At 40.3% G+C, this 26,045-nt stretch overlaps 1 protein-coding gene across 3 annotated transcripts in view; it reads left to right on the top strand.

Moving 5' to 3' along the window:
* The window catches only part of LMBR1 (limb development membrane protein 1), a 151,410-nt gene that overhangs the window by 69,272 nt on the left and 56,093 nt on the right, over positions 1 to 26,045 (top strand). For all 3 annotated transcript variants that reach the window (XM_043590023.1, XM_043590022.1, XM_043590024.1), the window contains 3 exons: positions 22,247 to 22,373; positions 22,800 to 22,868; positions 23,845 to 23,909. In XM_043590023.1, the coding sequence (XP_043445958.1) occupies positions 22,247 to 22,373; positions 22,800 to 22,868; positions 23,845 to 23,909 (261 nt within the window). The remainder of the gene's footprint in view (positions 1 to 22,246; positions 22,374 to 22,799; positions 22,869 to 23,844; positions 23,910 to 26,045) is intronic.

Genomic DNA, 26,045 nt, shown 5'->3' with positions numbered 1-26,045 from the left:
CGGATCCGCCGTGTGGTTTTTCTCTTCCCGCCCTGCCTCGGAGAGACCCCTAGAGTATCCGGGATGATGTCAGAAGATGTTTGCTGACTGCAAGGTGAACTCTGGAGGTCTGACCTCCCTCTGGCCGGCGTTTAAATAGGAGTTTGGAATATATTTGTTTCATGTTGTGCTTTAACATCTTACTTTTGGTTATGAGGAGAAAACTCAACAGGTTAATGACAGCGAAAAAATATAATCGGGGGCAGATGAAATCACACGCCAAAGATGTTTCTGGGAGTAACTTTACGTTGTGCCTCACCTTAATGCCTATCTTTGATTTGAAGTCTTGGCATAAAATTTAACATAAGCGACAGCAACATCCTGACCAATTACCCAAGCTATCCAGACATCCCGAAATGTCCAGAGCATAGCACACGGTCTGTAGGATTAAGAGGTTGACTCCTATAACTTCAAACGGAGTGCTTGATAATCAAAGCAAAAAGTACAAAATTTGAGGTAACTTCCTTTCTTAGCTAATTAGACTGACCAGGTGGCAGCAAAGAGCCGGGTGCCGGTGCTGGGAAGGCCTATAAAGCTGAGCGCTGTGACAGCACAGTGCAGGAGGGGCCGAGGTCGTTCCATGTGTTTCTATCCTGTGTCACAGTGTGAAATTGTCCTGGTTTATGTCCCTTTTGGCAAACTTACATAAAAGTGACCTTGTACTGTATTTTATGACCAGATGACTTTTTCCCCCCAGTGGCTAATTTGTCTCAGGCCTCCGTCTTAAAGAGACACAGAAATGAGTAGGAAGTCCAGCGTGGTCTCAGAGAGCTTTCATTGCGTTCTTTCATTATTTTTGCTCGTTTTTGCCACTGATCATCCATAAATTGTTGGACATGAGTGAATAAGGAAGTGCTGCTTAGTGTTAGCGGCACATGCGCGTCTTTGGCCTGGTTTTTGTGGGTGAGAGGAAATCACATACAAAAAGGAAGACTCCTGCTGGGAAACCTTGCAAGGAAATTTACCTTGGGTGCGTTTTGATCTTGGTGTTTATTACAGAAAATGGACTCATATCTCACTAACTATTGTTATGTGTTAATTTGATTTTCCCAACACCTTCAAGAAAAAAAATCATTCAGTAATTTATTAATAGAATTCCTCTGCCCTCCCCCAGTTGGGGAGCACTAATTTTTCCCCATAGAAACAACATGGGGAGGAATGATTATTTTTAAAACATTCGATTCGGGTAGCATTGTTATCCTTGGGAATTCGTTTTGGAATTGTTAAACTACTGTAAAAGGCGTGGGTTACGGGATGTCAGAGAAAGATGCATGAAAGTGTTGTTTTGAGGAAAAGAATATACTTACTTCCTTTAAAAATTGAGTTTGTAAAGAGTTCGAATTAACAATCATTTAGTTCATGAAACGGTCTTGATTTTGTCACCGTTCTCAGTACGATTGCGTATTGGAGGGACCTACATGATAATTTCAGTGACAGTATCTGGTATTGTTAAATAGCAGCTGTATTTTTAAGAGGTACACTCAGTTCCCATATACTTTGTGGTGGCGTGATAACGTGGACCGTTACACAGCAGTCTTTCCCTCCGTTTATCAAAACAGGAGAGATTTCTACTTCAAGGCTAGATTCTCTCTCTCTCTCTGCATAAGAGTGTGGTGGACAGATTGTGAGCTTTGGCATTTAGAAGACCTGCCTTAAATCCGGTCTCGTCTCCTTCCCGACCTGGGACTTTGGGCATGTTTCTTGGTGTCTGCATCTGTAAAAGGGGCCGGCAGTACCTACCTCGCTGTGGGGGTGCCGAGGGGCTTGTTGACCTCACCTGGGACATTTGGGAAGTACTTGAGATACAGGAGGAGCAGCCGTGACCACCAGGGGCTGAAATGTACCAGCTACATGAAAGTTGCTTTGAAACTTCAGGAAGATTTGTGGAGGATTATTTTTTATGGATGATAGCAAAGCTACATCTGAGAAATTGTGGTGGTGCTGACATAGCTTTATTTATTTACTTTTTGAGATAGAAATTGCTTTATCTTATAACAGTATAAAAAATAGGCAAAATGTTTAGTAGGTAACTAAACCTCAAACCTTATATGATGATTAAATTATTAACTAGTGCCTCACTGTGTCTTACATGATGATTAAATCATTAGCTAATTCCTTCTTTATTAAATGAGGGAAAAGTTTTGGTATGGAGAAAATAAAAAATAATCAAGTTCAGATTTTAAAGTAATTATACTTTGGATTTTTTTGTCTTAGAGAAAGAGAGAGAGAGAGAGCATGTGCAAGTGGGGGAGGGGCAGAGGGAGCGAGAGAGAATCTTAAGCAGACTCCACACTCAGCGCAGAGCCTGATGCGGGGCTTGATCCCACAACGCTGGGATGATCATGACGTGAGCCGAAGTCAAGAGTCGGATGCTCAACCGACCGAGCCACCCAGGCGCCCCAAAGTAATCATACTTTTAAGTAAACTGGCCTTATTACTTCCAGTTTTCACGAAACAATGTTACGGAAATAATCATTGTCAATTAGAGTCTCTTTTCCGAAACTGTTTTTGGGGGGACTTGAAAACTGTCTTCCCTTATTTACAGTAAACTTTATTTGAAAGTAAAATGAATGTCTGATTTCGTGTTGACTGGAGAGCTGCTATGTGGTTACAGCACGTAGGGCACACACCCACAGGTCCGTAGGACGACTGGAGTTTGGACTATTAAAATCTCTGTGGCACTTACACTTATTTGTCTATGAAGTCATTTATTCAGCATGACACAGTGTTACTCTTCTGATCTCTGTGAAATGTTTGCCAGTACATAGCCGAAACTTGGTATATTACGTTATCAATCCGTTTATTTGGCCCGTTCGTACCAGAAATAAAAGTTGTGTATTCAGATAAATCAGAGGCAGTAGAATTGTTTGATAGCTTTGGCATTAGGGAATATTTTAGGTTGTGATATATCTACTTTTCTTTAAAGCTGAAGTCGTTAACAGTTACATTACTTAAGAATTTATTGGTTTGTACACTTTCTGGTAAGCAAATAAGTTCTCATCTAGAAAGGCAAGTTCTTACTGTTCTAGAATGATTGAATTTTAAAGCGCTGAATTGTTAGAAGTATGTATATATAAATATATGTCCTTCTAGTGATAAAAGTCAGATTAGCGGGCAAAGACTGAAAAAATAAGGCTATGTCAACACAAGAAAAAGTTAGAATTAAGTGTACTGAAACCATCAGTTTTATAGAAAACATTTCCTGTTATCTTTTTTAGAACACAAAGAAGACATCTGAGGTTGTTTAGAATGCTAGATTTAAGTATTTGTACACTTTTATATTTTAGTTGAGATTACTTGATACTTAATGTTTCTCCTTCCACATTGACTAATGAGTATTAATTTTTATTATAAGCAGTTGATTTTTAAAACAGACTTGTGAAGGGCTTAAGAAAGTTTTTAAACTTTTTTGAATTATCTGAAAAATCTGTGTTGTTTTAATGATCTTAGTTCCCTCTAAAATGCCCAGAATTAAATTATACTTCTGATTTATTTTTTTAGAAGAGATGCAATAAAGTAACTAACTTAATGTGTAGTAAGGACTTAGTGTATTCCAGGGTTCTGAGTAACTTCTGAGTAAGCATTCTGAATGCCTTCTTCTCCTTTTGCCATTACCTTAGTTCAGGCTTCATCATTTCTTACTTGGATTTTTACTGTCCTATTTTTTCTGTCTCTACTTTTATTCCTATACAAAGTAACATCCATACACTGCCTTTCAGCTATTGTTTTCTTAATAGTATTGTGCAGCTTATCTCCTTTTTTTTTTAATTAAAAGAGAAATTTGTTTCGTGTTTATTTATTCTTGAGAGAGAGAGAGAGAGAGAGAGAGATGGAGCATGAGCGGGGGAGGGGCAGAGTGAGAGAGGGAGACAGAATCTGAAGCAGGCTCCAGGCTCTGAGCGTCAGTGCAGAGCCTGATGAGGGGCTCGAACCCACAAGCCATGAGCTCATGACCTGAGCCGAAGTCCGACGCTTAATGGACTGAGCCCCCCAGGCGCCCCCTCCCAGGTGCTTTCATGGCCTCTTGTCTTCATGTGGTATTCTGCCAGGAAGCCCTCTTCTCACTTGTAGGTGGCATCTGTCTTGAAGTGCTACCTCCCGGTGGTCCTTGAGTCTTTTCGGTGGGCCTCCTTTGGGGGGACTTGCTTCCTTCCCCTGTAGTAGGGATTATAATTATACTGTGATCATCTATAGATGTGTCTTTTCTCTTATCTGCCACGGCATTCCCAAATAAATATACTTTGCCTACTGCAGACAGAGCTTTTGTACAGGGAAAATGAAGCATGAAAGCTGCGTAGGTCTTAGGTCCCATTGGTTTGTCAGAGGAAGGATCTAACAACACATCATTGTGCCCCTTCCTGGAGGGGGGGGCGAGTCCGGGTTCCTGCATGGGTATCTTCCAGGGTGTGTGTGTGTGTTTTTTTTTAGGACCATTTTAGAGCCTCAGCACAAAAGAAGACATGAGAGTTTGCTTTATTTTGGTACAGCTTAGGCTTTTAGTCCAGAACCTCCAGGTTAAATTAAACCTCCAGGCTCTTCACAAATGCAGTGAGTCTTTACAGAATCCTTACCATCCTCTGCTTGGTGTCCTGGTCCTTCAGCTGGCCGTTAGGAATGAGCCCCACGACCACTGCCGTGTGTGCCCGCCAGGGGAGGTGGTGTGCCAGGCCTCTTGCTGTGGCGGAGCTCAGCCTGACTGCGGCCCGAGGCGGGATGCTGCCCACCCGCCAAGGTGTGAGCCGCTTCCTTCGAGGGCCACGTGTTCGGCCCCGGAGCTTTCTCCTGCCCTCAGTGCTCCTCTCCCAGTGCTCCTCTCCCAGCTTCCGTCTTCTTCCCCAGCCTGTCAGGGCAGGGCTGGCACACCTCCGGGTTCGGGTGCCTCAAAGGCAGGAAGACGGCTGCTAGTGTGTGGTTGTAATGGGAGTTGATGACAAGTTAAAGGAAACTCTTGAGAATAGTGTTGATATTGTTAACCTAATATATGGCTAAGCAAACCCTTACGTAGCATAGGCACTAGCCTTTTTTCCCTGCAGCCAGGAATTATCAAAGGTTCCTGTCTGTTCAGTATTTTATTGTTTTTAAACTGCTTTCATATATTTTGTTTCATTTGATCTGTTAAAAATCTGAGAAGTAACCAAGGCAAATTTTATTGCGCATATTTTATAGATAAGGTCTTGAAGCCCAAGTTTTCTTGGGAAACTTCCAGGACGTAGTGGCAGAGCTGGAACCAGACTCCAAACAGTGTTTTTTCCCCGTGTGAGCATTGACTGATCAAATAGTTCTCAAACCTTCTGGAGATTAGAGAAGTGTTCCTGCAGTGCAGTTCTATAAAGATGCCTCATACTGTTTCTATGAAAAAAAAAATCCATACATGTGTATTTTTTCCTTTAGGAGAGAACATCTTGAGAGCGTGTGAATGTGTATTTGGTGAGTTCGCCAGGTTTCAGTAGAGATCAGGGGAGCATGCTTGTGGTTCTAGGACTTGATCGACTACTCCGGGGAACCCCACAAGCCATAGGAGTGGCTTTGAGCATCGTGTGTTTTCTGCTGTGTGGATTCTTCGTCCTATGTTACTTGGTGCCATAATGAATGATTATTTAAATACCACGGACACGGGGGCACTGAGGTCTAAAAGCGTGTGGGGAAGAGCATACAGCCAACAGTGACACAGATAATGACTCTTCAGACCCGCCGCCCAGTGAGTCCTCGCCGGGCCTAGTGAAGGTGTTTGGCTCATTAACAGTTCTATATTGCACGTCCAGATGGCCCTGGAACTTCAAAAGTAATACTAGCCAGAGAAAGTGGAGTAACAGTTATATCTAATTTGGCTGTTTATGTATCAAAAATAGACAACTGGGGCCTGGAATGTTATTTACTGAGAGACATTTGCAAATAACTGCCTGAAATCTTCTCTTACTTGAATATGTAGAAATAAAATATGAAGGTTATAAAAAATAAATCAGCCTTTTAAAAGTTCAAGATGTTAGAGTTTAAAAAACACCATAAGTTGTAATGCATAGAGAAATTTTAGTCTATATATGTTATACATAAGGCTTTGTTTGGGTCTGATTCTATGATGATGTTTGATGTCAACTCATGAATTTTCTTACACAGTTAAAGGCAATTAAATAGCTTATATCATTGTTAAATAAAACCAAATCCCTATGTTACCAAATGCATAGATGAGTTCCAGTAAAGTGAGAAAACCTCCGGAGACCAACACTGAACAGGCAGCACAAAACTCAAAGAGTTAGTCAGTGAGTGACCCCTGGCTGCTTACAAGGGGACATAGGCTAATAGGCGCATGGAGGCCAGGAGTTGGAACCCAGGCCCTGCTGAAATCCTTCAGCAAAAGGGCCTTCTTGTTTAAAACGCACATACTCATACATACACATGCACGCATGTACTCACACACATGTGCACAGCCGTGCACACGCACGTGTGCATGCACACCCCTTGCTCACTGATAGGGGAAGACTCCCAGTCTTAATTCTGGGCAGAAGTTTCCCCTCAGAGTTCATCCATAGGCATTTACTTCCTAGGAGTTGGGGTTCAGTATTTAATACCTTTTGGGAAATCCCCCAGGCCAAGAAATTAGCATAGAAGATGTCTCAAAGCATTATGTATCATTTTGTCGTTTTAACCTAATGTATACTAGGTACTTGTAAGTAAATTTTATTTAAAATTGGTGGAGTGCCTGAGTGTCTTATTTGGTTAAGCGTCCAACTCTTGGTTTCGGCTCAGGTCATGATCTCAGGGTCATGACGTTCAGCCCCACGTCAGCTCTGCGCTGACAGCCTGGAGCCTCTTGGGATTCTCTCCTCCCTCTGGCTCTGCCCCTCCCTTGCAAGTGTGTGCATGTGTTCTCTCTCTCAAAATAAATAAATAAATGAATAAATAAATAAATAAAATTTTTTTTAGTTAAAAATGGTTTAAATATAACCAACAATTATAGTTGGTTTTAGAAAGTTGATTTAATATAAGGTTCATAATACATACACATTTTTTACTTGGTCCCGTTTAACTATGACTTGTGCTGCTTAATTGCATTTAAATTAATTATATGAGAAAACTCAGGACTTGACAATAAATACCATATAAGCAGACCTAAACAAAACCTGATTTCATTTTATCCTAGCTTTTTTACATTTTAAACTTACACACTCTCTTAGTAATTTGATACTGGCTTAGTTCTTTAAGTGTTATCATCCCTAAAAGCCAAGAATGAATAATACAATCTTTTTTTTAGTTTTAGGTACCTTTTCTGTGAGTTTTAATCTGTGTAATTTAATCTGTGTAATTAATTTTGTGAGATGCTTGAAAAGAATGAATCTAAATTAGTTTTTCTCTATGTTATTATTCAGTTATTCAAAGCAGTGATACAAGAATATTACCCTTATCTATTACTTTTAAATACTTTATTAGATTCTTATCTTTACTATAGTTCTATAAGGTTTGGACTCTTTGACTATAAGCTTGTAGCTCTTGGGATCACTCCTCTTATTTCCCCTTTATTTTCGGTCTATAGTTTCTCTGGGACATTTCTCCATAGATTTGATCCCATCTACTTTCTATCATTTATGGATTTCTTAACATTGTTAGTCTGCGGATGCTCTTGTCTTCTAGCATAACTCATTTGGTTAATTCCTGTTGGCCACTTATTGTATGTCTGGTTCTGTTGCAGCTGCTAGGGACAGTGTGGATTGATTGATTGATTGATTGATTGATTGTTTATTATATATTTTTCCTGTCTTCTGTGATTAAAAAAAGCGTGTGTTTAATCCATCATTTTGAACTCATGTCTCTGATTCCTTTTCTGTCTCTACTTGTTAGCTTTACTGGCCTTTTATCTGGAATACAGTATTAATTCCCTAATTGTTAATTTCGGGACATTCTTTGGCCTTTTTCCAGACTGGGAGGTTTTGTGGTCCCTGCTTGAATTGGCTCTGATTTTGTCGACAGATATGGGGGTTCAGTCTTTTGGCCTGTCCTCTTTAGCTTCGAAAGCTGTTTTGGCCTCTCCTGGCTTTACTGTTCAAAGAAGATCTCTTCCAATCTGATGTTCAGAAATCCTCGAGATTCCAAGATGAATTCTACAAATGTACAAATCCTTCTTGAATGCATCTGTATCGCAGGATCCTTAATGTTTAGTTTTTCTATATCACATCAGGCTTGCGTAAAGCGTACTTTTGAGGCTGATGATTTTGATTGATTCTCTTGTGTGTCTTGACTTCTATTGTTTTTCATTAATATTTTAATTTTAATGTAACCAATTTCATTGGAAGCCAATTAACCTCACATTATATTTTATATCATTCCAAATTACCTGTCAGTATTTGTACTTGGATTATTCTGTAAATATAATTGCTGTGTACATACATTTTATGCCCTTTTTCCTTTAATAATGTATTTCGTGTACATAAATTTTCTGGTGCTGGGAAAAGTTGTCCAAAACTTGGAAACGGGCAGAGGTCCTGGGTGTTCTGTCAGTGGAGTCCTGGGCATTGTGTAGTGTCCCTTGGGGGTTACCTCCTGTTGTAGGGCTGCGTACCTTTGGCTGATTTCCTACCGACTTGGCTATTTCACTTCTTTTAGGGTTAGAGTTAACTGTAGGGAAGTAAGAGCAATGGAAATGATTTTGTCTGATATAATTGATTTCTTCTCCAAACAAAAGACAGCCCAAGCATTTTATTGTGTTGTCCCATAGGATATTACATCTAATTTAGCTAATTGATTTTAGCGTTTCCAATTGTCTAAGTATATCTGTGTTTTTCAAATTCTTCTTTGACCTGGCCTTAACAAAAATTAAAACCATGTGGCTCTACTGGTAAAGGGTGTGGGGAACAGAGAGCAAAGAGTGCTCGGCGGGGAGCTGCAGTCGGCAAGCAGCAGTAACACCCGCTGTGGGCTGGCATGGAAGATGGGGCTCTGGTGGTGGAGTCCAGGAGGTACTTACAAGTGTCCACCGGGATACAGGTTGCTGGGCACTCCATTCAGAACTGGATCTTGCCTGCCCACATCTACTTTCTGGATCCACTTACTAGTTCTGTTGTCACCACGGGCGGGAGGTGATAAAGAGAACAGGCAGGACAAGAACTCTTAAATATGAAGATGAATAAGGGACTCAGAAAATGACCTGACCTTTGGGAAAAACCAACACTGTGAGAGGTACCAAGCTCAGTGCATTCTCAGAGTTAATAGACAAAGAGAAGATTTAAGGGAGATTTAAAAATATTTGACCTTGTGCTTTAGACATTTTTTTTTCCCCCACAGAGGGAAATAAGGATATCTGATTCTCGATATTGCCAGAAATGAATGTTCTACAGAGTCATTCTGATTAAAAAAAATCAAGTCCAGACAGCTTGTGGCATATTTTTACTAGATAACTTCAGTTTCATACAAATTTGTTCAGAGATTTGAAGATGGAGCATTCAGAGTTTTATTTTATGGAACTAGTATAATCTTGATACTGAAAGTAGACGAGGATAGTATGAGAAAGGAACATATTATGGCCATTTTTATTTGTGAATACTTATGAATCAGAAAACGTTAAGCTGAATCCAGCCATGTAAGCAAAAGATCATCATTGAAGAAAATTTTATTTCAGGTATGCGAGATTGGTTTCACCTTAGGCAAGCTATGCCTATAATTCATATTAGGAAAGTCAAGTGAGGAAAAAAAAAGTCAAGTGAGCATCTCAAAAAGGACACAAAACACATTTAGTAAAATCGGTAACCACTCGTGATTAAAAAGCAGACTAAGGACTTGAGGGGACGTTCTTAACCTGATTATGGATATCTACTCTAAGTCTGCAACTGACATTGTACTTAACGGTAAAATGTTGGAAGTATTTACTTTAAAATTGGGATGTCATCTTAAGTACTTTTATCTTAATAATACTGTAATAGAGTTACTAGTAGTACAGTTAGACAAGAAAAGGAAAAATTGAAAGGAATAAACAAAATAGTCATTATAAACAAATGATATTGTCTTTGGAAAAATCCCATAGAATCTAAAGATAAGTTGTTAATTCAAATAAGGAAATTTAGCAAGGAACCTGGATGTAGGATTAATATAGAAACAATTAATATAGAATAAAATAGAAAAATATAGAAAAATCAGTAATAGCAACAAACAATGTCTAACTTAAAATATTTTTATAATAGGACAGCCCAAGGTATGTTGAAATAAATCGGACAAATGATATGTGAAATCTTTATGGAAATAATATATGGAAATAAGAAATCTTATTGAAAGATGTTAAGGAAGACTTAAATAAATGGATAGGTATTCTGTGTTTATGACTTTCTTTATATGGTAAAAATAACAGTTCTCAAATTTGTTTTTAGAGTCAGTTCAACTCGAATAAAAATTCCACCAGGTTATCTTATAGAATGTGATAAGCAGATAGTAAAATTCTTACGGAACAACAGAGAACCAAGAACGGCCAGAGCAATTTTGAAGAACGTGGTGATGGAACTTGATTCTATCAAATAAAAGAGGAGCAGAGAGGACTGGAGACATGTCTGGGAAGAAGACACATGAGGCCCATAAGCACGTGAAAAGCCCTCAGCATCACTAGTCTTTGGGGAGATGCAAATCAAAACCACAGTGGGGTACTTCTTCACACCCATTAGGACAGCTGCTAACAACAACTGCAAACCAGCCCCCTGCCTGCCCCCCGCCACCCCCCGCCAGAAAAACACCTAAGAAAATAACCAGCATCAGTGAGGATGTAGAGAAATTGGAACTCTTTTTTTTTTTTTTAATGTTTATTTATTTTTGAGAGAGACAGAGACAGAATGAGAGTGGGTTAAGGGGCAGAAAGAGAGGGAGACACAGAATCCGAAGCAGGCTCCAGGCTCTGAGCTGTCAGCACAGAGCCCAACACGGGGCTTGAATTCACGAGCCGTGAGATCATGACCCGAGCCAAAGTCGGATGCTCAACCGACTGAGCTACCCAGGCACCCCAAGAAATTGGAACTCTTGTACGCTGTGGTGCGTATGTAAACGGTGCAGATGCTGTGGAATACAGTATGGTGCTTACTCAAAAAATTAAAAATAGAATTACTATATATGATACAGCAATTCCATTTCTGGGTATATACACAAAAGAATTGAAAGCAAGCACTCCACAGACTGATCTATCTACCTACCTTCCTTCCTACTTCCTTCCTTCCTTCCTCTCTTCCTCTCTTCCAGGTTTTCATTCAAATTCCAGTTAGTTAACATACAGTATAGTGTTAGTTTCAGGAGTACAATATAGTGATTCAACAAGTGCTCATCACAAGTGCCCTCATGGGGCGCCTGGGTGGCGCAGTCGGTTGAGCGTCCAACTTCAGCCAGGTCACGATCTCGCGGTCCGGGAGTTCGAGCCCCGTGTCGGGCTCTGGGCTGATGGCTCAGAGCCTGGAGCCTGTTTCCGATTCTGTGTCTCCCTCTCTCTCTGCCCCTCCCCCGTTCATGCTCTGTCTCTCTCTGTCCCAAAAATAAATAAACGTTGAAAAAAAAAATTAAAACAAAACAAAACAAAACAAAACAAGTGCCCTCTTTAATCCCCATCACCCATTTCACCCATTCCCTGCTCCCCCACCTCCCCTCTGGTAACCAGATGAGCTTAGGGTTCTCCCGCTCCACTGGCCCCCTCCTGTCTCTCCTTCACAGAATGTTTATACACTGATTTTCCTGGCGCACTATTTATAATGGCCAAAAGGTAGAAACAACCCAAGTATCCACCAGTGGATTCATAGGTAAACAAAATGTAGTATACACCTACAGTGGAATATTATTTCGCCTTAAAAAGCGAGGAAATCCTGGCAGATGCTGTAACATGGATGAACCTTGAGAGCACTATGCCGAGTCAAGTAAGTCTGACCCGACGAGATAAATACTGCGTGATGCCACTTGTATGAGGTCCCTAGAATGGTCAAATTCATAGAGACAGAAAATAGAATGCTGGGTGCTAGGGGCTGGGGGCAGGCGGAGGAAGGAATGAGTGCCTCTTGTCTAATAGGTGCCGAGTTTCAGTGGGAGAATGTGGAGAAGCCCCGGGGATGGATGGTGATGGTGGCCGCAGAATGATCTGGATGAATATACGTAATGCCATAGAACTGTACGCTTTACAATGCTCAAAAAGGTGGACTTTATGTTATGTGTGTGTGGCCACAATCAAAAATAAAAGTCAATAAATGACGAACACGGCAGTTCAAATCGGTGGTTACACTTGACCAGGTTGGTGTGGAAGTGTGGTGCAGTTGGGAGGGCCACGTGGGTGCCACAGTGGATGTGATCATGTTCCTTTAAGTATTTAATAGACATGTAACACTAAACAGCATACTTTCATTATTTAAAAATAGAAAGGGACGAAAGCCTGTTTATTTCTTGGTAATGGGCTCACATTACCCAAATTGAAGCTGCTATGTAAAACCAAAGTGCCAGTTTATTAGAGTGCGTGGGTGGCTCAGTCAGTTAAGTGTCGGACTCTTGGTTTCGGCTCAGGTCATGGTCTTACTGTCGTGAAGATAGACCCTCGAGTTGGGCTCCGTGCTGACAGTGCAGAGCCTGCTTGGGATTCTCTCTCTCTCTTTCTCTCTCTCTGCCCTCCACCCTCTCTTTTTCTCTCCCTGTCTCTCTCAGAATAAATAAAATAAACTTTAAAAAATGCCAACTTACTTTCAATGGAAAATTGTAAAACACACATTTGTGCATACCTACCCACCCAGAATAGTTGTTATTGAGAGCTGGGGGGAATGTGAAAGTCAGGGAGGTGGGCCTAGCTCAGCTAACGGAGGGTCTGATTGGAGTGAGGGCAGACAGCCCGAAGCTTTTCATGTCCGTGTGTCCTGTGTGGTTCACTGTCACAGGGAGAGCTCTCCTGCGGTGTTCTCGAATTCCTAGTGCTTTCTGTGTGAATGTACTTTTTGCCACATAAGCGATGTGACATGATCATCCAAATCATGTGACAGTGCTTCATATTAAATTCTACACTTTAAAGTTTGTACATTTTGCTGTAGTAATGTCATAAATAATAACTCTAATGTTCTTTGTTGTGTCTTTATTGAGTGTTTTATGAAACAAATAGTGGTATTGGCTTCTATTGCATTAAGTTTCTTAGAGGACAGAGTATTTGACCTCGGCATGAGTTTGCTATTTTGGAATTGAAAATTAATGTTCTAGTAAAAGAAGCTTTTATGTGTTTTGCTTTACTTCCTTTACTAAATTAGAGGTTTGTCTTCAGTAGGTTTTAAGCATTCTCCCCTACTGCCCTGTTTCCATGTCAGTTTGTCTTTGGTGTCTCGATTCTGTTGTGTGCGGAGGTGGAAAGCATGGGCTCTGGAAACTGATGGACCTGAGTTTACAGGTCTGGTCCTGAAGCTGGCAAGCCTTGAACAGGGTGACCAGGGGCAGATTATTTAACTTTTGGGGACGTGAGCTTCCTGATTTATAATAAAATTTATCTTCTAATTTGTCATGAAGATTTAGTGAGCACATACAAAGCAACTGGTAGGAGCTCGGCAAATGTTAGTTACCGTCTCTTCTTTTCCGTGAAATTGATTCCGTGAACTACAGATTTCCGTGAACTACAGATTTATTGGAATCTATTTATTGAAAGAGAAGGAAAGCTCTTTACTGGCTGGCCTTTAAGTTATTTTGATATGATGTAGAATACTGAGAAATATTTTTTCCAAATTTAGAATTATGTTTTAAAATTTTAATACAGAGTCCCTGCAGTCTTTCTATGGTTCAGTTCTTTGATTTACTTGTTTCATTTACTTGTTGTGTTAATTTATTTACTTGCAATCTGGAGGATTTTTGCTTGTCTAATATCATGAGAAATTTCTGCTTAATTTGAATACAGTGAACATCTTAGTTAAATGAACTGGTAATGATAGTGTTTTTATTTTAACTTATCCTAAAATACATTCTTTTTGTCAAATTACAATAACTTGAGTGTCATAAACTTTTAATTTTTCCATCTTATATAGACTACATTAAATGAAGAAAATATTAATATTAAAAAAAAATCATTCACTATAGCTTAACATAGCTTTCTATAAAGCAGTTTTCTTTGACCTGGTACCAAAACTTTTTGGTCCAAACTCTTAATGATTACCTTGGGAGCAAGGGGGGAAATGTTTGACACTCTATAGAGATGCTTGTTTGTAGCTTTTTTCATGGTTTCAAATAATTACTACCTGCCTGTATTTTCTGTTCCTTGTTAGTGCTTCCATCCATCTTCCCCAGATGACTGCATGTACGTCTGGTGCAGTCTTGATGGCATGCTGTGCAAACCTTATCTGAATGTTACTAAGAGACTCTTTTTGTTAAATGAAGGCGGTGGCTTGATATTTCTCTTAAATGTTCTGTAAATGTAGAAATTTTTCCCAGGCTTTCCTGGTGGGTGGAGCCCTAGTACATAAAGTGGTGTTTACATACCTTCCAAGAGGTCAGGATGTCCAGGCAAAATCTTGTTTAAATGTTCATCACCATAGAAACATATCAGCTTATTGTTGGAGCTTTTGTAAACACATTGTAATTTTCACTTCATTGATCTTCAGTACAAAGCAATTAAGTGTGTAATTGACCAGCAGAAAATTTTCAAAAAGCAGATATAACTATTTTAATGTTTTAGACTTTATGCATTCAGTGCTTATTTCAATCTAGAAAGAAAGCTGTGTCTACATGTATTTAGTCTTTACTAGCCTATTTAATTTAAACTGTTTTAACGTTGTGATAGTTGTAATTTCCAAAATAATATTGAGAGAAACTAGTGTAATCATATAGCTCACGTTTCTTAAAAACAATATAGTGTTTCGTTAGCAGGAAGAAAGTACTTCGTTTTGATGGTGTTTTTAAGTCATACGTTGAGTGTTTGTTGAACTATGATTTTAGTAAAAGGGGAGGAATTTCATTATAGTAATTTAGATTAATGGTTTTTGGGAGGGATTGAGATAACTATTCATACTAGGGATGAAATTATTACAAGGTTCTTGGAATCTTAGTAATACATGACTTACTATAAGCTTTCAAAATTACTTGAAAGGAGTACCACTGTTGATAATAAGAACAAGTTCTTAATAGTTTTGTGACCTTGTATTCAGGAGACTTTCCTTTTTAAGATTAACAATGGAAACCTTTTTCCTCTCTGACAGTGTTTTGCCACTTTGTTATTCGCAGGGCATTTCAGTGAGTTATTCTGACATCTGGCACATCTTTTAGCTCAGCGTATACAAGAATAGAGTTGATGGGAACCTTCCCCTTGGGGCTTCCTAACTCCCGATTCTGACTCTTAATGGAAAAATGAGCAGTAGGCATATTTTTTGCTTATATGCTGTCCTGCTGGTGATTAATGGTAGAGATAAAAGCTCTCAATGCTTTCATTACTTTGCAGACAGAATCACATACAAAAGTTTAAAAGTCTCACATCTTACATGCCACACAAGACTGTACTTTTTAGGCTTTGTAATACCTTTATGATCTCAAGAAACGTGGTGGTGGCATCAGTTCATGTATTTCTGGCACTTGTATGAGTCCGTCAGTTTTGAATTTATACGTGAAACCTCTGGTTGTTCATAGCCCTGTTACCTCTCTTCTCTCTGTCCGAGAGTTGTTGAAGACAAAAAAGCCGCCACATTGCATTTAATGAACAAATTTATGTTTTTCTATTGGTTTTGCTAAAGCTCATAAATGGTGACACTTCACTGATTTCAAGTTGGGCTGGTTTTGTCTTGTTTAATCAGAAAAACAGAATGCAATTGAAAGGAAAACATAACTGTCCTGGCCTCCTAGTGGATTGAGTCAGAATAACAGCTGTTTCTTACTATATCGGTTATCTTCAATATTTCATAAGCAGGCCTAGTCATATTCAGCAATTTTGTTGACTTTTTCTGTGGCAGCCTTTTCTGTAAGCGTAATATTGCCAAGTCACTCTTTTTTGCTTAGTTTGATAACTGAAAATGAGCAGATTTCTTTTGATGAGTTATTTACTATTTTTCAAAATAAATATTGATAATAAATCTTGAACAGTTTATATGATTTGACTATAGAGCTCTTTTTTTCTTAAATGATTCTTATTTGACTGCTTAAGCATGTGGGTGTACATTTCATCTCGATGTTATATATCTGTAATAGAAAAAACCTCTTCTTGGAATTATATAGCTTGTTTCTTTTGAGAGAAACTCTTCACGTATAATTTTTTTGACACGAAGATTTATTTGAGGACTCAGTTTGTCAGTGTATGGGGATAAACATGTAGGTCTTGAACCTAAGTATCACTGTCGGACAGATTATACGTACTTAGGCTGCATTTTAAAAACTACTTTTCTAAATGAGAGAATAATTTTTCTTAATGTAAACAGAGGGGTTAGTTTTTGAATTTAGTAGTAGATTTACTTCCTCTTTTTGACATAAATGGTACTAAAAACATTAAGTTAGAGCAATAGCATGTTAAATGAGGTTACTTTAACCAAGCTGTTTTTCAAGTAATTTTATATCAAGGTTAAATTTAGAAAATTGAGCTCAGGGGTGCATGGGTGGCTCAGTCGGTTAAGCACCCGACTGTGGCTTAGGGCATCATGATCTCATGGTTTGTGAGTTTGAGCCCCGCGTTGGGCTCTGTGCTAACAGCTTGGAGCCTGGAGCCTGCTTTGGATTCTGTGTCTCCCTCTCTGCTTCTGTCTCTCTCAAAAATAAATAAACATTAAAGATTAAAGAAAACACTTAAGAAAATTGAGCTTAAAGTACTTGAGAGTACAGAGATTGTATCAGATTTTGTTAGAAGCGGACTGTTGATACTCCGCCCTGACCAATATGGTAACCACCAGCCATGTGTGGCTATATAAATTTAAAAGAACTAAAATTACATAAAATTAAAAATCAGGGGTGTCTGGGTGGCTCCGGTTAGGCAGCTGACTCTTGATCTCAGCTCAGGTCATGATCTCAGGGTTATGGGTTTGAGCCCCGCGTTGGGCCGCCCTGGGTGTGAGGCCTACTTAAAATAAGTAAATAAAAAAAAAGTAAAATAAAAATCAGTTCTTCAGTCATAGAAACGGCATTCGAAGTACTTGATAAACACATATGGCTGGTTGCTATCTTACTGGGTGACTTAGAACATTTCCATCATCACGAAAGGGTCTGTTGGACAGCACTTTTGCATGCTATTCAATCATAAATAATTTGTGTCGTCTATAATTATTTTGTTCAGTATCTAAACAGCAAAAGAAGCAAGGCCCAACTTTAGGGATGTATGTGTGTAGCACCTCACTTGGCTAGAAGTGGCGCTAATGAGATTTGATGTTAATTTGCTGTTGCATTAGTGCACCTGTTTCCCTGTTGCTGGCCCATACTTCTGTTAGCAAGTCATGACTAAGAGTGATGTGGTCAGAGTTGTGTTTTGCAGAGATCGTACTCCCACTGCAATGTAGGCAGCAGGTGAGGTAGAGAGAGACGGGAGTTGGCTGTTGGGACTATGAGGTAGCAAGGCAGTCGTCCAGGTGAGACGGATGTGGTTGCGGAAGGAGGAGCGGATGGCTTTAGTTGTAAGGACACGGGAGAATCAGAAGGGCTTGATGTTTGAATAGATCAGGGTCCAAGGTGTGTATGTGTGTGTGTCAGAGGGTGCAGCAGGAAGGGAGGTGACAAGGATGTTTCCATCGTCTGGAAAGAATAACACAGTGGGTATCGGTGCCATTTATTGCCATATGTAACACCGAAGGAGCAGGTTTAGGGGATAAAATGACGAGTCTGACTTTAGAATTAAGTTTAGGACTAGGGAGATGCCCAAGGGGAGGTGGCAGTTAGGACGCGTGGCTCTTGGTCTCAGTTTACAGATTTGGACTACAGATAGAAACCTCAGGGTCGCTGGCTCCATGAGGAGGCCAGATCACCTAGGGGAAGAACAGAGCAGTCTGGCCGGTGTCTTCATCAGAATTGACTGAGGTGCCTTTGAGCTGGTTGTCGGGGATTGGCGAGCCCCTCTCAAAGTTTGAGAAGTGATGATCCGGCATGGGAAAGGAGGAGCATCTAAGCCTGAGCCATTGTCCTTTGTAGAATGAAATAAGAACGGAGACAGAGAAACCAGGGGGTAGGCACGGAAGCTGAGGGATGTGCAGGCTGCCCAGCTGTGTCTTGCTAAGGAAGAGGTAACGGCAGCTGCAGTTTGCAGGAAAGTAGGGATGAGATTAGGATCAAGGAGAATGGAAAACATTTAACAACTCATTGACGGAATTGTTAGCCCAAAATCAGCATAAGTACTGCCCAGTGACAGCAGAGGCCCACTCTGGAATGTGGAAGGTTCTCGTGATTTTGTAAATGTCTTTCACAGGACCGAGAATTCAAGGAGTGAGCTGCCAGTGGAATTAAGCTGGGCTGGTGGAAATCAAAGGGACCAGGAATATTAGAATGTTATTGGTACTGGATTATCATTAAAGTACACAGTTTAACGTCGGGTTTAGGCAAGTGAAAACAACACCGGTTGAGGGAGTCGGGTGGATTGAGGGAGTGGAGGTCACCGTGATGAAGACAACAGTGCTGGCTTCAGGACCAGATGTGTCAAAGAGAAGCATGGAGCAGTCTCACGGTCAGAGGGCTTAGAGGGAGCCGGGCTAGTGCATGGAGGGGGGCTGTGGTAGAGTGGAGGTTAAGTTCATTAGGAGCTTGTGTGTTACTCGCGATGGTGGGGGATGTGATAAAGTGCTTGTGAACCTGGTGCTCACATCATCAAGAAAGACTTACAGGTCTGTGGATGGTAGGTGACAGAGATGGGAAGTAGGTGATGAGCTGGCATTAGAAGGTGATATAAATTTAATTCAGAACCACAAATCCTTGGAAATTTTAAAGACAAAGGCAAGAATTGGAGTCATTACAGTTAGCCCTTACATTGTGCTTACTAAGCATCCAGCCTAATGCTACGCATGCTACTTATATTAACTTATTTGATCCTTTTAATGACCTGGTAAAGTAGGGGTGTTATTAATAAACCCATTTTTACAAAGGAATAAACTGAGGCACGGAGAGCTTAGAAATGTGCCCCGTGTTCCACAGTTGGTCAGTGATGGGACCAGGCTCTGAACATTAGCAGTCTGCTGCTAGGGTTGGGGTCCTGAACTAGCTTGCCATAATGTCTCATAAACTGAACTTGGATATTTTCAGAGTTATTATGTCAATCTCTTGGAAGTTAATTCTTTTAAGAAAAAAATTAAAAACATTAATTTGTTCTCATATTAACGTCATGCACATTCATTCTAGGAAATTTGGAAAATACAGAAAAGCACAAAGTATTCAAGAAAAATAGTTCCTTGTAACCATAGTCTTTTTAGCTGGCCTTGTGCACAAACAGAGTAACCCCCTGCCCCTCTCTGGGGAAGGAGCTATGACCAGGCTCCCTAAGCAGCTCAGCCTCTGACAAGCATCAGCATGTCAGGTCTTTGGGGACCCTTACTTCTCCCACCTGCCTCCTGCTTGGGTAGGAGCTCACTGCAAGATCCTGGAAGTCTTCTCATTGCCCTTAACCCAACCTTCTGGGCCCTTATTTGTTCTTCTTCGAAAGCCGTGGTAGCTGCCTACCCTTGCCACCCAAATCTGCTAGAACTGTGGAGGCTCTGAGACTTTACTGTACTTGCAAGCTGACAAGTTAGTCTGCTAGATTCCTGCACGGTGGTTGTGGACATGAGACTCCTGGACCAGAGGCAAAGGACTTCATTACTCAGAACGAGGCAAGCCATCAGCTTCCTGTTCCCAGGACAACTCCACCCTCCCACTAGCCTCAGAGGGGCAGCGCGGCTTGGGTGGAGGCTCTTCCTACAGTGGGCTCAGGTCATAGCTGAGGACCTTGAACTCGGAGGAACCCACAAATGGGCTGCAGGCAAACCTGCCTCCCCTTTGTTCTGTAGAGGGACATTATTCTTCTCATACCAGACAGGAAACAGACCTACTTCTGTTTCAGAGAGATGCCATCTCTGTTTTTCAAGGCTGTTTGCTCTCCAGAAATCCTTAAAAAGACAGTCCAGAGCAAGGGCTATATATCCTTGCCTGTATCTGTGAGATGCACAGAAATGGGAGAGACCCATGGAGCATTGGCTTCCAAAGCAGAGTAACATATTTGAAGAAAAACACATTTAGCTGCCAAGGAATATTTCTTTTCTTTTCTTTTTTTTAGAGTTTATTTATTTTGAGACAGAGAAAGAGAGAGGCAGAGAGAGAAGGGAGAGAATCCCAAGTAGGCTCTGTGCTGTCAGCACAGAGCCCAATGTGGGGCTTGAACCCACGAACCGTGAGCTCATGACCTGAGCCGAAATCAAGAGTCAGGTGCTTAACTGACTGAGCCACCCAGGCTCCCCTATTTCTTACCAAAATGTCAGAGGAAGTGTGTAAATCTTCTGGTCAATTTATTCCCCAACATTTATTATCATTGTAACAGTTCTATATTATAGTTATTAGTACATTATTACACTTGTTTAGTAATTATCACAATTATTATTAAAACACTTTTGTTTGGACAGTAGGTCTCAGATGGTTCCAAGGATCACTACTGTTTAGTTCATATATTATAACACTGTTACAGTGTTTAGCTTATGTGTCATAACATTTAAGACACACGTTACGTGTTTTGGGAGCCCAACTACTACTAAGGGCTGGTCGGAAGCAGGTGGGATTTGGGCTCAGTCAGAGTCAGGAAGAGATACACATTGGAGCACTGATTCTTTTTATCCGTTTTATTTATACGCTTTCCACATAATATTTGATGTATAATAATCTTGCTTAGGAAAAAAGACGGTGGCTTAGAAAGAGAGAAGGAAAGAAAAAAGGAAATCACCATTAAAAGGTGGTGGTCATGTTTTGGCATCCTAAGTGGTTTAAAGTTTGGAAGTGCAGGTCTGGAGAGTTCTTCCGGAAAGTAGCAGTGTGTTTTTCGTAGTGTGTCTGGGGACTGTTCGTGTTTCATCTCACTTGAGTAATAGCTACTGTTAGAGCTGATGTGTTAAATAAAATACAAGCATCATTCATTCTGGTTCACCGGCCTCCCTTGCTGTGAACACTTAAGATGTGCTGACTCCACATTTGAGGACATCGCTTAACCTGCCCAGGCAGCCCTGTTGTAGGACTGGACTAGTAAGGACAGGCCCCTTCGACTCTGAGTCATTAGGGAGGGCTGGGGGCACTTCGCCGGGGTCTCAGGGCATTCCCTGTCCTCTCCGTTGCATCTGAGCACCCGGGGCCGTGATTGAAGTGCAACCTATCCCTTTAATTCAGAAATTAGCAAATAGTATCAGGGTAAAGTTGAAGTCAGTATATGTTTTAGATCTTTGTAACACATCTTTAAACTATTTTTTTTCTTTAAACTATTTTTAATATGGAAGGAAAGATTACAGGATTTATTGAGAGGCATGGGTTTACTTATAATTTTGTTTGTTGTATTAGATGTACATTAGTGCATTGCAGTATAAAACATCGAATGCATCTTTGAATTTAGGTACGGATTCAATCGTTGGGTGACTTTGCTGGAATAGAAGGAAGTTGTTTTTTGTTCATTTGTTTGCCTTTTCTAGTAGGTTTCAAGTTTAAAGGTCTGGCCTCTGGTTTGGCCCTGAGGACAGAATGTTTTACATTTAAAACAAAAGTGTGCATAAAGGTGCTTTATTATAAAAACAAAATTGTGCATAAAGAGGCTTTATTAAATACCAGCTGCATGAAGTGATGACATCTTATCTAATGTGAAGAAGGAAACGATCGGTAATTGAGAGCAGTGTTCTTCCTTCCGGGAGTCCTCGGGCTGCACACCAGAGGGCGCTTGGAGGCTGTGGCAGCAGCCGAGCCGGGCCTGCGCTCTTGCCCGAGCGGGTGCTCCGTGCTCTCGCCAAGTGCGGTGCTCCCGGAACTGCCTGGCTGTGCGCCTCAACAGCCGAGACGCCCTTGATTAGAATCACAGTTAAGAATTCATTAACCTGCGTTTTAAAAGATGGTTCTACAAAATGTTTTTAGAAAGAATATTTTTAGTTCTTTCTTGAAAGCTTAATGGTATTTCACATAATTTTGTAAAGAAAAGTCCGTCTAAACATTACAAACATTACAAGTTAGTGGGTTTTATCTTGCTAATAAATATAAATTTCCTGCCCTTCCAAAGAATTTTTGTGCTTTCGTGTAGATAGAAACCTAATTATTCGTGAGATGACATAAAATACTGAAATCACGTCTCCGTTGTCTTTTTCAGGGAATCCGAGCCCGAATTTTAGAGACTCTGGTCATGCTTATTCTTCTCGCGTTGCTTATTCTTGGGATAGTGTGGGTCGCCTCCGCGCTCATTGACAATGACGCTGCCAGCATGGAGTCTTTGTATGGTAAACCGGCTTCTCTGATGGAGACGATAGTTTGGGATATACTTACACATGCACTTTCTAGACATTGTGATAATTCCTTGTAGAGTTATCCCGTTGTTACAGATTAAGTCTTTAGACATGTATAAGAACAGAGTATTCATGTGTTTGCTGTATTCAGAACGAGCAAGCAGCTTTTTTTGTTGTTTGTTAATTCGTTTCTGTTCTTAAAATTCTTTGGAGGCTTTTTTTCTCCCTCCAAACAGGTTTCGCAAGAGTTATCTCCTTTTCTTCTATTTTAGATCTTTTTTATTGTACAATTTAGAAATTATATGGGTTAGCAGACTCAAACAGGCAATTATGATGTTTACCATACATTAATTTATGTCAACCTATATCTTAATGTATAATATTTTGGATTTACTAAAATCTATTTACATTTCTTTTTAGATCTCTGGGAGTTCTACCTACCCTATTTATATTCCTGTATATCTTTGATGGGATGTTTGTTACTTCTCTGTAAGTATTTTTCCAACCTAATGGTTGATGGGAAAGTGGAGTTCTGTGTTTTGAAAAACAGTAAGGTTTCCTGATGAGAGTACTTAACAGCTTGGAGATTTTTAAAGCTTTAGCCTTTAACTTTGTTTACGTTAAGATCAATTTTGATAAACTGAAACCTTGAAAGAAAATGTGCGTGTTTTTCTCTAAGGAAAGCGTCTTTTGCAGAGAGACACACACACGCACACGCACACGCGGGTACATCCATTGCAGCGTTAGATTCTTTTCTTTTTTTTTAATTTTTAACATTTATTTTTGAGAGAGAGAGAGAGCGAGCGTGTGCACGTACAAGGGGAGGAGGGGCAGAGAGAGAGACACACACACACACAGAATCGGAAGCAGGCTCCAGGCTCCGAGCCGTCAGCACAGAGCCCGACGTGGGGCTCGAACCCACGAGCTGTGAGATCATGACCTGAGCTGAAGTTGGACGCTTAACCGACTGAGCCACCCAGACAACCCTAGATTCTTCTTTTGGCTGGTGAGGTGGAATGCTGTGTGATGAATTTGTGGTTTTTATTTCAAATTTGTTCAGTCTTACTTGAGGGATTACGGTCTATCTCAGAGACATTGTAAGTAGATAAATGCAGTTAAAAGGAGTGGAGATAATACTTGTCACTTTTAGATGTTCCTATCTGGTTCTCAATTTCATTAGCTCTTGAAATTTAATCTGCCCTTTAGTTGATTTTCTTTAATTTCTTTTAAGTGAAAATACTTACTCTGATTGGACTGCTAGAGTCTTGAGCATCCTAAGCCTTCTTTAGTCTTTATGTATCTTTCTTCCTCCATGTTCCCGTGCCCCCAGCTTCTTTATTGATTGAAGAATCCTCTGGCAAAATTGGAGACAGGAGTTTTCTGGAAACAATAACCTTTGAGTTCGTTCTGTACTTTTAAACTAGCGGTTCATGTGCCTCCTCTCTGTCTGTGGTCTCTCCCTCAGTGTGCACCCCTGTCGGCCTCTCCCGCATGTTCACAGTGATGGGGCAGTTGCTGGTGAAGCCAACGGTAAGTTTATCATCGTGAACCATCTTGGTTCTCAAATAAATGTGCTTACGTTTGAACATCTTTTAGGTTGTGAGTGCGCAATCAGAAACGTATGAATGTTTTTGTGGGTTTAGGACGTAGTTGTTACTGTTGCTTTCATTTTAATATTTTTCATCTTTGGAAACCAAATTTGTTTTTGCTTTTAAAATACTAACTATAGACACTTAGGTTAAAAAGTTCCTCTAGCAAATTTTAAGACAAAATTTACAAATATTTACATGTATTTTAGGTATCTGTTGTCTTGGATCAATAGTAACTCTGTTATGTTTCAAAATTTACCACATATATTCCTTGATTTAGAAAGCATTTATGTTTCAGAGTAGCTGTCTGCATATTATATTTTGATTATACTTTTCACTTTAATGTCAGAATTACCATATATTCATTTTTAAATGATTTTCAATTGGTAGTAGTAATCGTAATGATTTGTCCCTAATTTCTTTGGCCTCTAGCTATTTTGTCAAACATTTACTCGCGTGAACATCATTCTTAGCTGCGTTTAGGGAACTTGCCATTTAAATTGCTTTCCTGGGTCCTCATTGCCCGCAAACTCAGGTCTGAATGACTCACAGCCTGTCCCGTACTCCATTGACTCCACACTCCGTGCCCCCCTGTGACTGCTTGCACCCTCACCAGCCGGGGGGCTGTGCGCACAGCAGGCTGTGTGCTTTCACTCCCCAGGCATGTGGGGGGCTTCCTCCCACCGGTGCCTCCTGCCCGCTCAGCCCCCCTGACGGCCTCCTCGAGCCCCGGCTCTGATGTCAGCTGCACTCACGGCCTGTCTTTGGGCCGTGCCTCCCCTCTTCTTCAAACGGAAGTAATCATGCTTCTTTCTCTGCATTCCTCATATTCCCCTTTGTTTGTATTGCCCTAGTAGTACCTACTAAATTGTTGTGGTAGTATGTTTGTCTTTCCTACCGGGGTGATTAATCAAAGAAAAAATCGAGGGAATATTGTAGTAGATGTTCGTTTAGTAATGCTTGCTTAATTTTGGAAGATTTTAAAAAATAAATGGCAAAAAATCTCTTCATATCTTTTGTAAAAATAGGATTGGATTATTTAACTTGCTACATAAATGTATCCGCACTTGAAACATACTATCAAATCTTGAAATTTACTTCCCTCTTGAAGAGGTTTTATGACACTGCCTTCTTAGTTTCTTCCTGATTCTCTGGGGGAGATGTTTGTTTGTTTGTTTTTTGGTCTCCTTCTCTGTTTCTATTTCCTGGTCCCCTAAATATAGGCAAATGTTCACAGTTCTGTCCTTGGTCTACAGTTGCTCTGCTCTGTTCTCCTGATCACTTTCACATCACTTCTAAATGTGTAATTCTGCTGAGAAAAAGGCCAGGAAAACAAACACAGTGCACTGTAAGTGCTGTAACTGAATACCCCACGGAGCTGAAAGCTCATCTTCTGTAAAACCAAACTATGTATTTATCTCCCTTCCCAAAGCTGGTTTTTGTCCTAAACTTATTATTATTATCCTCAAAACTTTACACCTTTTTTCTGGTTCCTAACATCTAATAATAATGTTTTTTTAATCAGTATAGGCTATATGTTTGTGATAAGTACTGTATTTTACACACATTTCATTTAATCCTGTTAACAAATCCCTAAGTTAGGTGGTGGGCTTATTTTATGGCTGAATTGCGTGTAGTTCAGGGAGATTAAGTGGCTTGTACAAGATTGCAGGTCAGTGCGGGTGGGGCAGGGTTTGATCCCAGACACTGGTTTCGGACCCTGGGCTCTGGAGCACTGTTCGATCTGCCCATAAGCTCCAGAGTACTCGAGCTACTTCGCTGCTGAGCCTCCTTTCTACCTGTTCACCTCTGTGTTTTGCTTATAGTTTCCTCCGACCCAAATGCCTTTCCCCTTTGTAGTAAATTAAGCTATCAGCTGAGGCCACTATCCTCAAAAACACATGCCCAAACTTTTTTTCATCCCACCCAGAAGTCGGGAATCTTTCTTCCTCTTAACTTTTGTAACACTGTTTCTTTTAGCTTCAGTTATGACTGTTCTTTTAATACTATAATTATTTTTGGGGGTTCATTCTATCTCTCCAGACACCAGAATGTAAGCTGTTTGAGGTCAAGGACT

The sequence above is a fragment of the Prionailurus bengalensis genome, chromosome A2, assembly GCF_016509475.1.
Source record: "Prionailurus bengalensis isolate Pbe53 chromosome A2, Fcat_Pben_1.1_paternal_pri, whole genome shotgun sequence".
NCBI lineage: Eukaryota > Metazoa > Chordata > Mammalia > Carnivora > Felidae > Prionailurus > Prionailurus bengalensis.
Note: the sequence above shows the minus strand (reverse complement) of the source record. Positions and strands in the feature narration are given on the sequence as shown.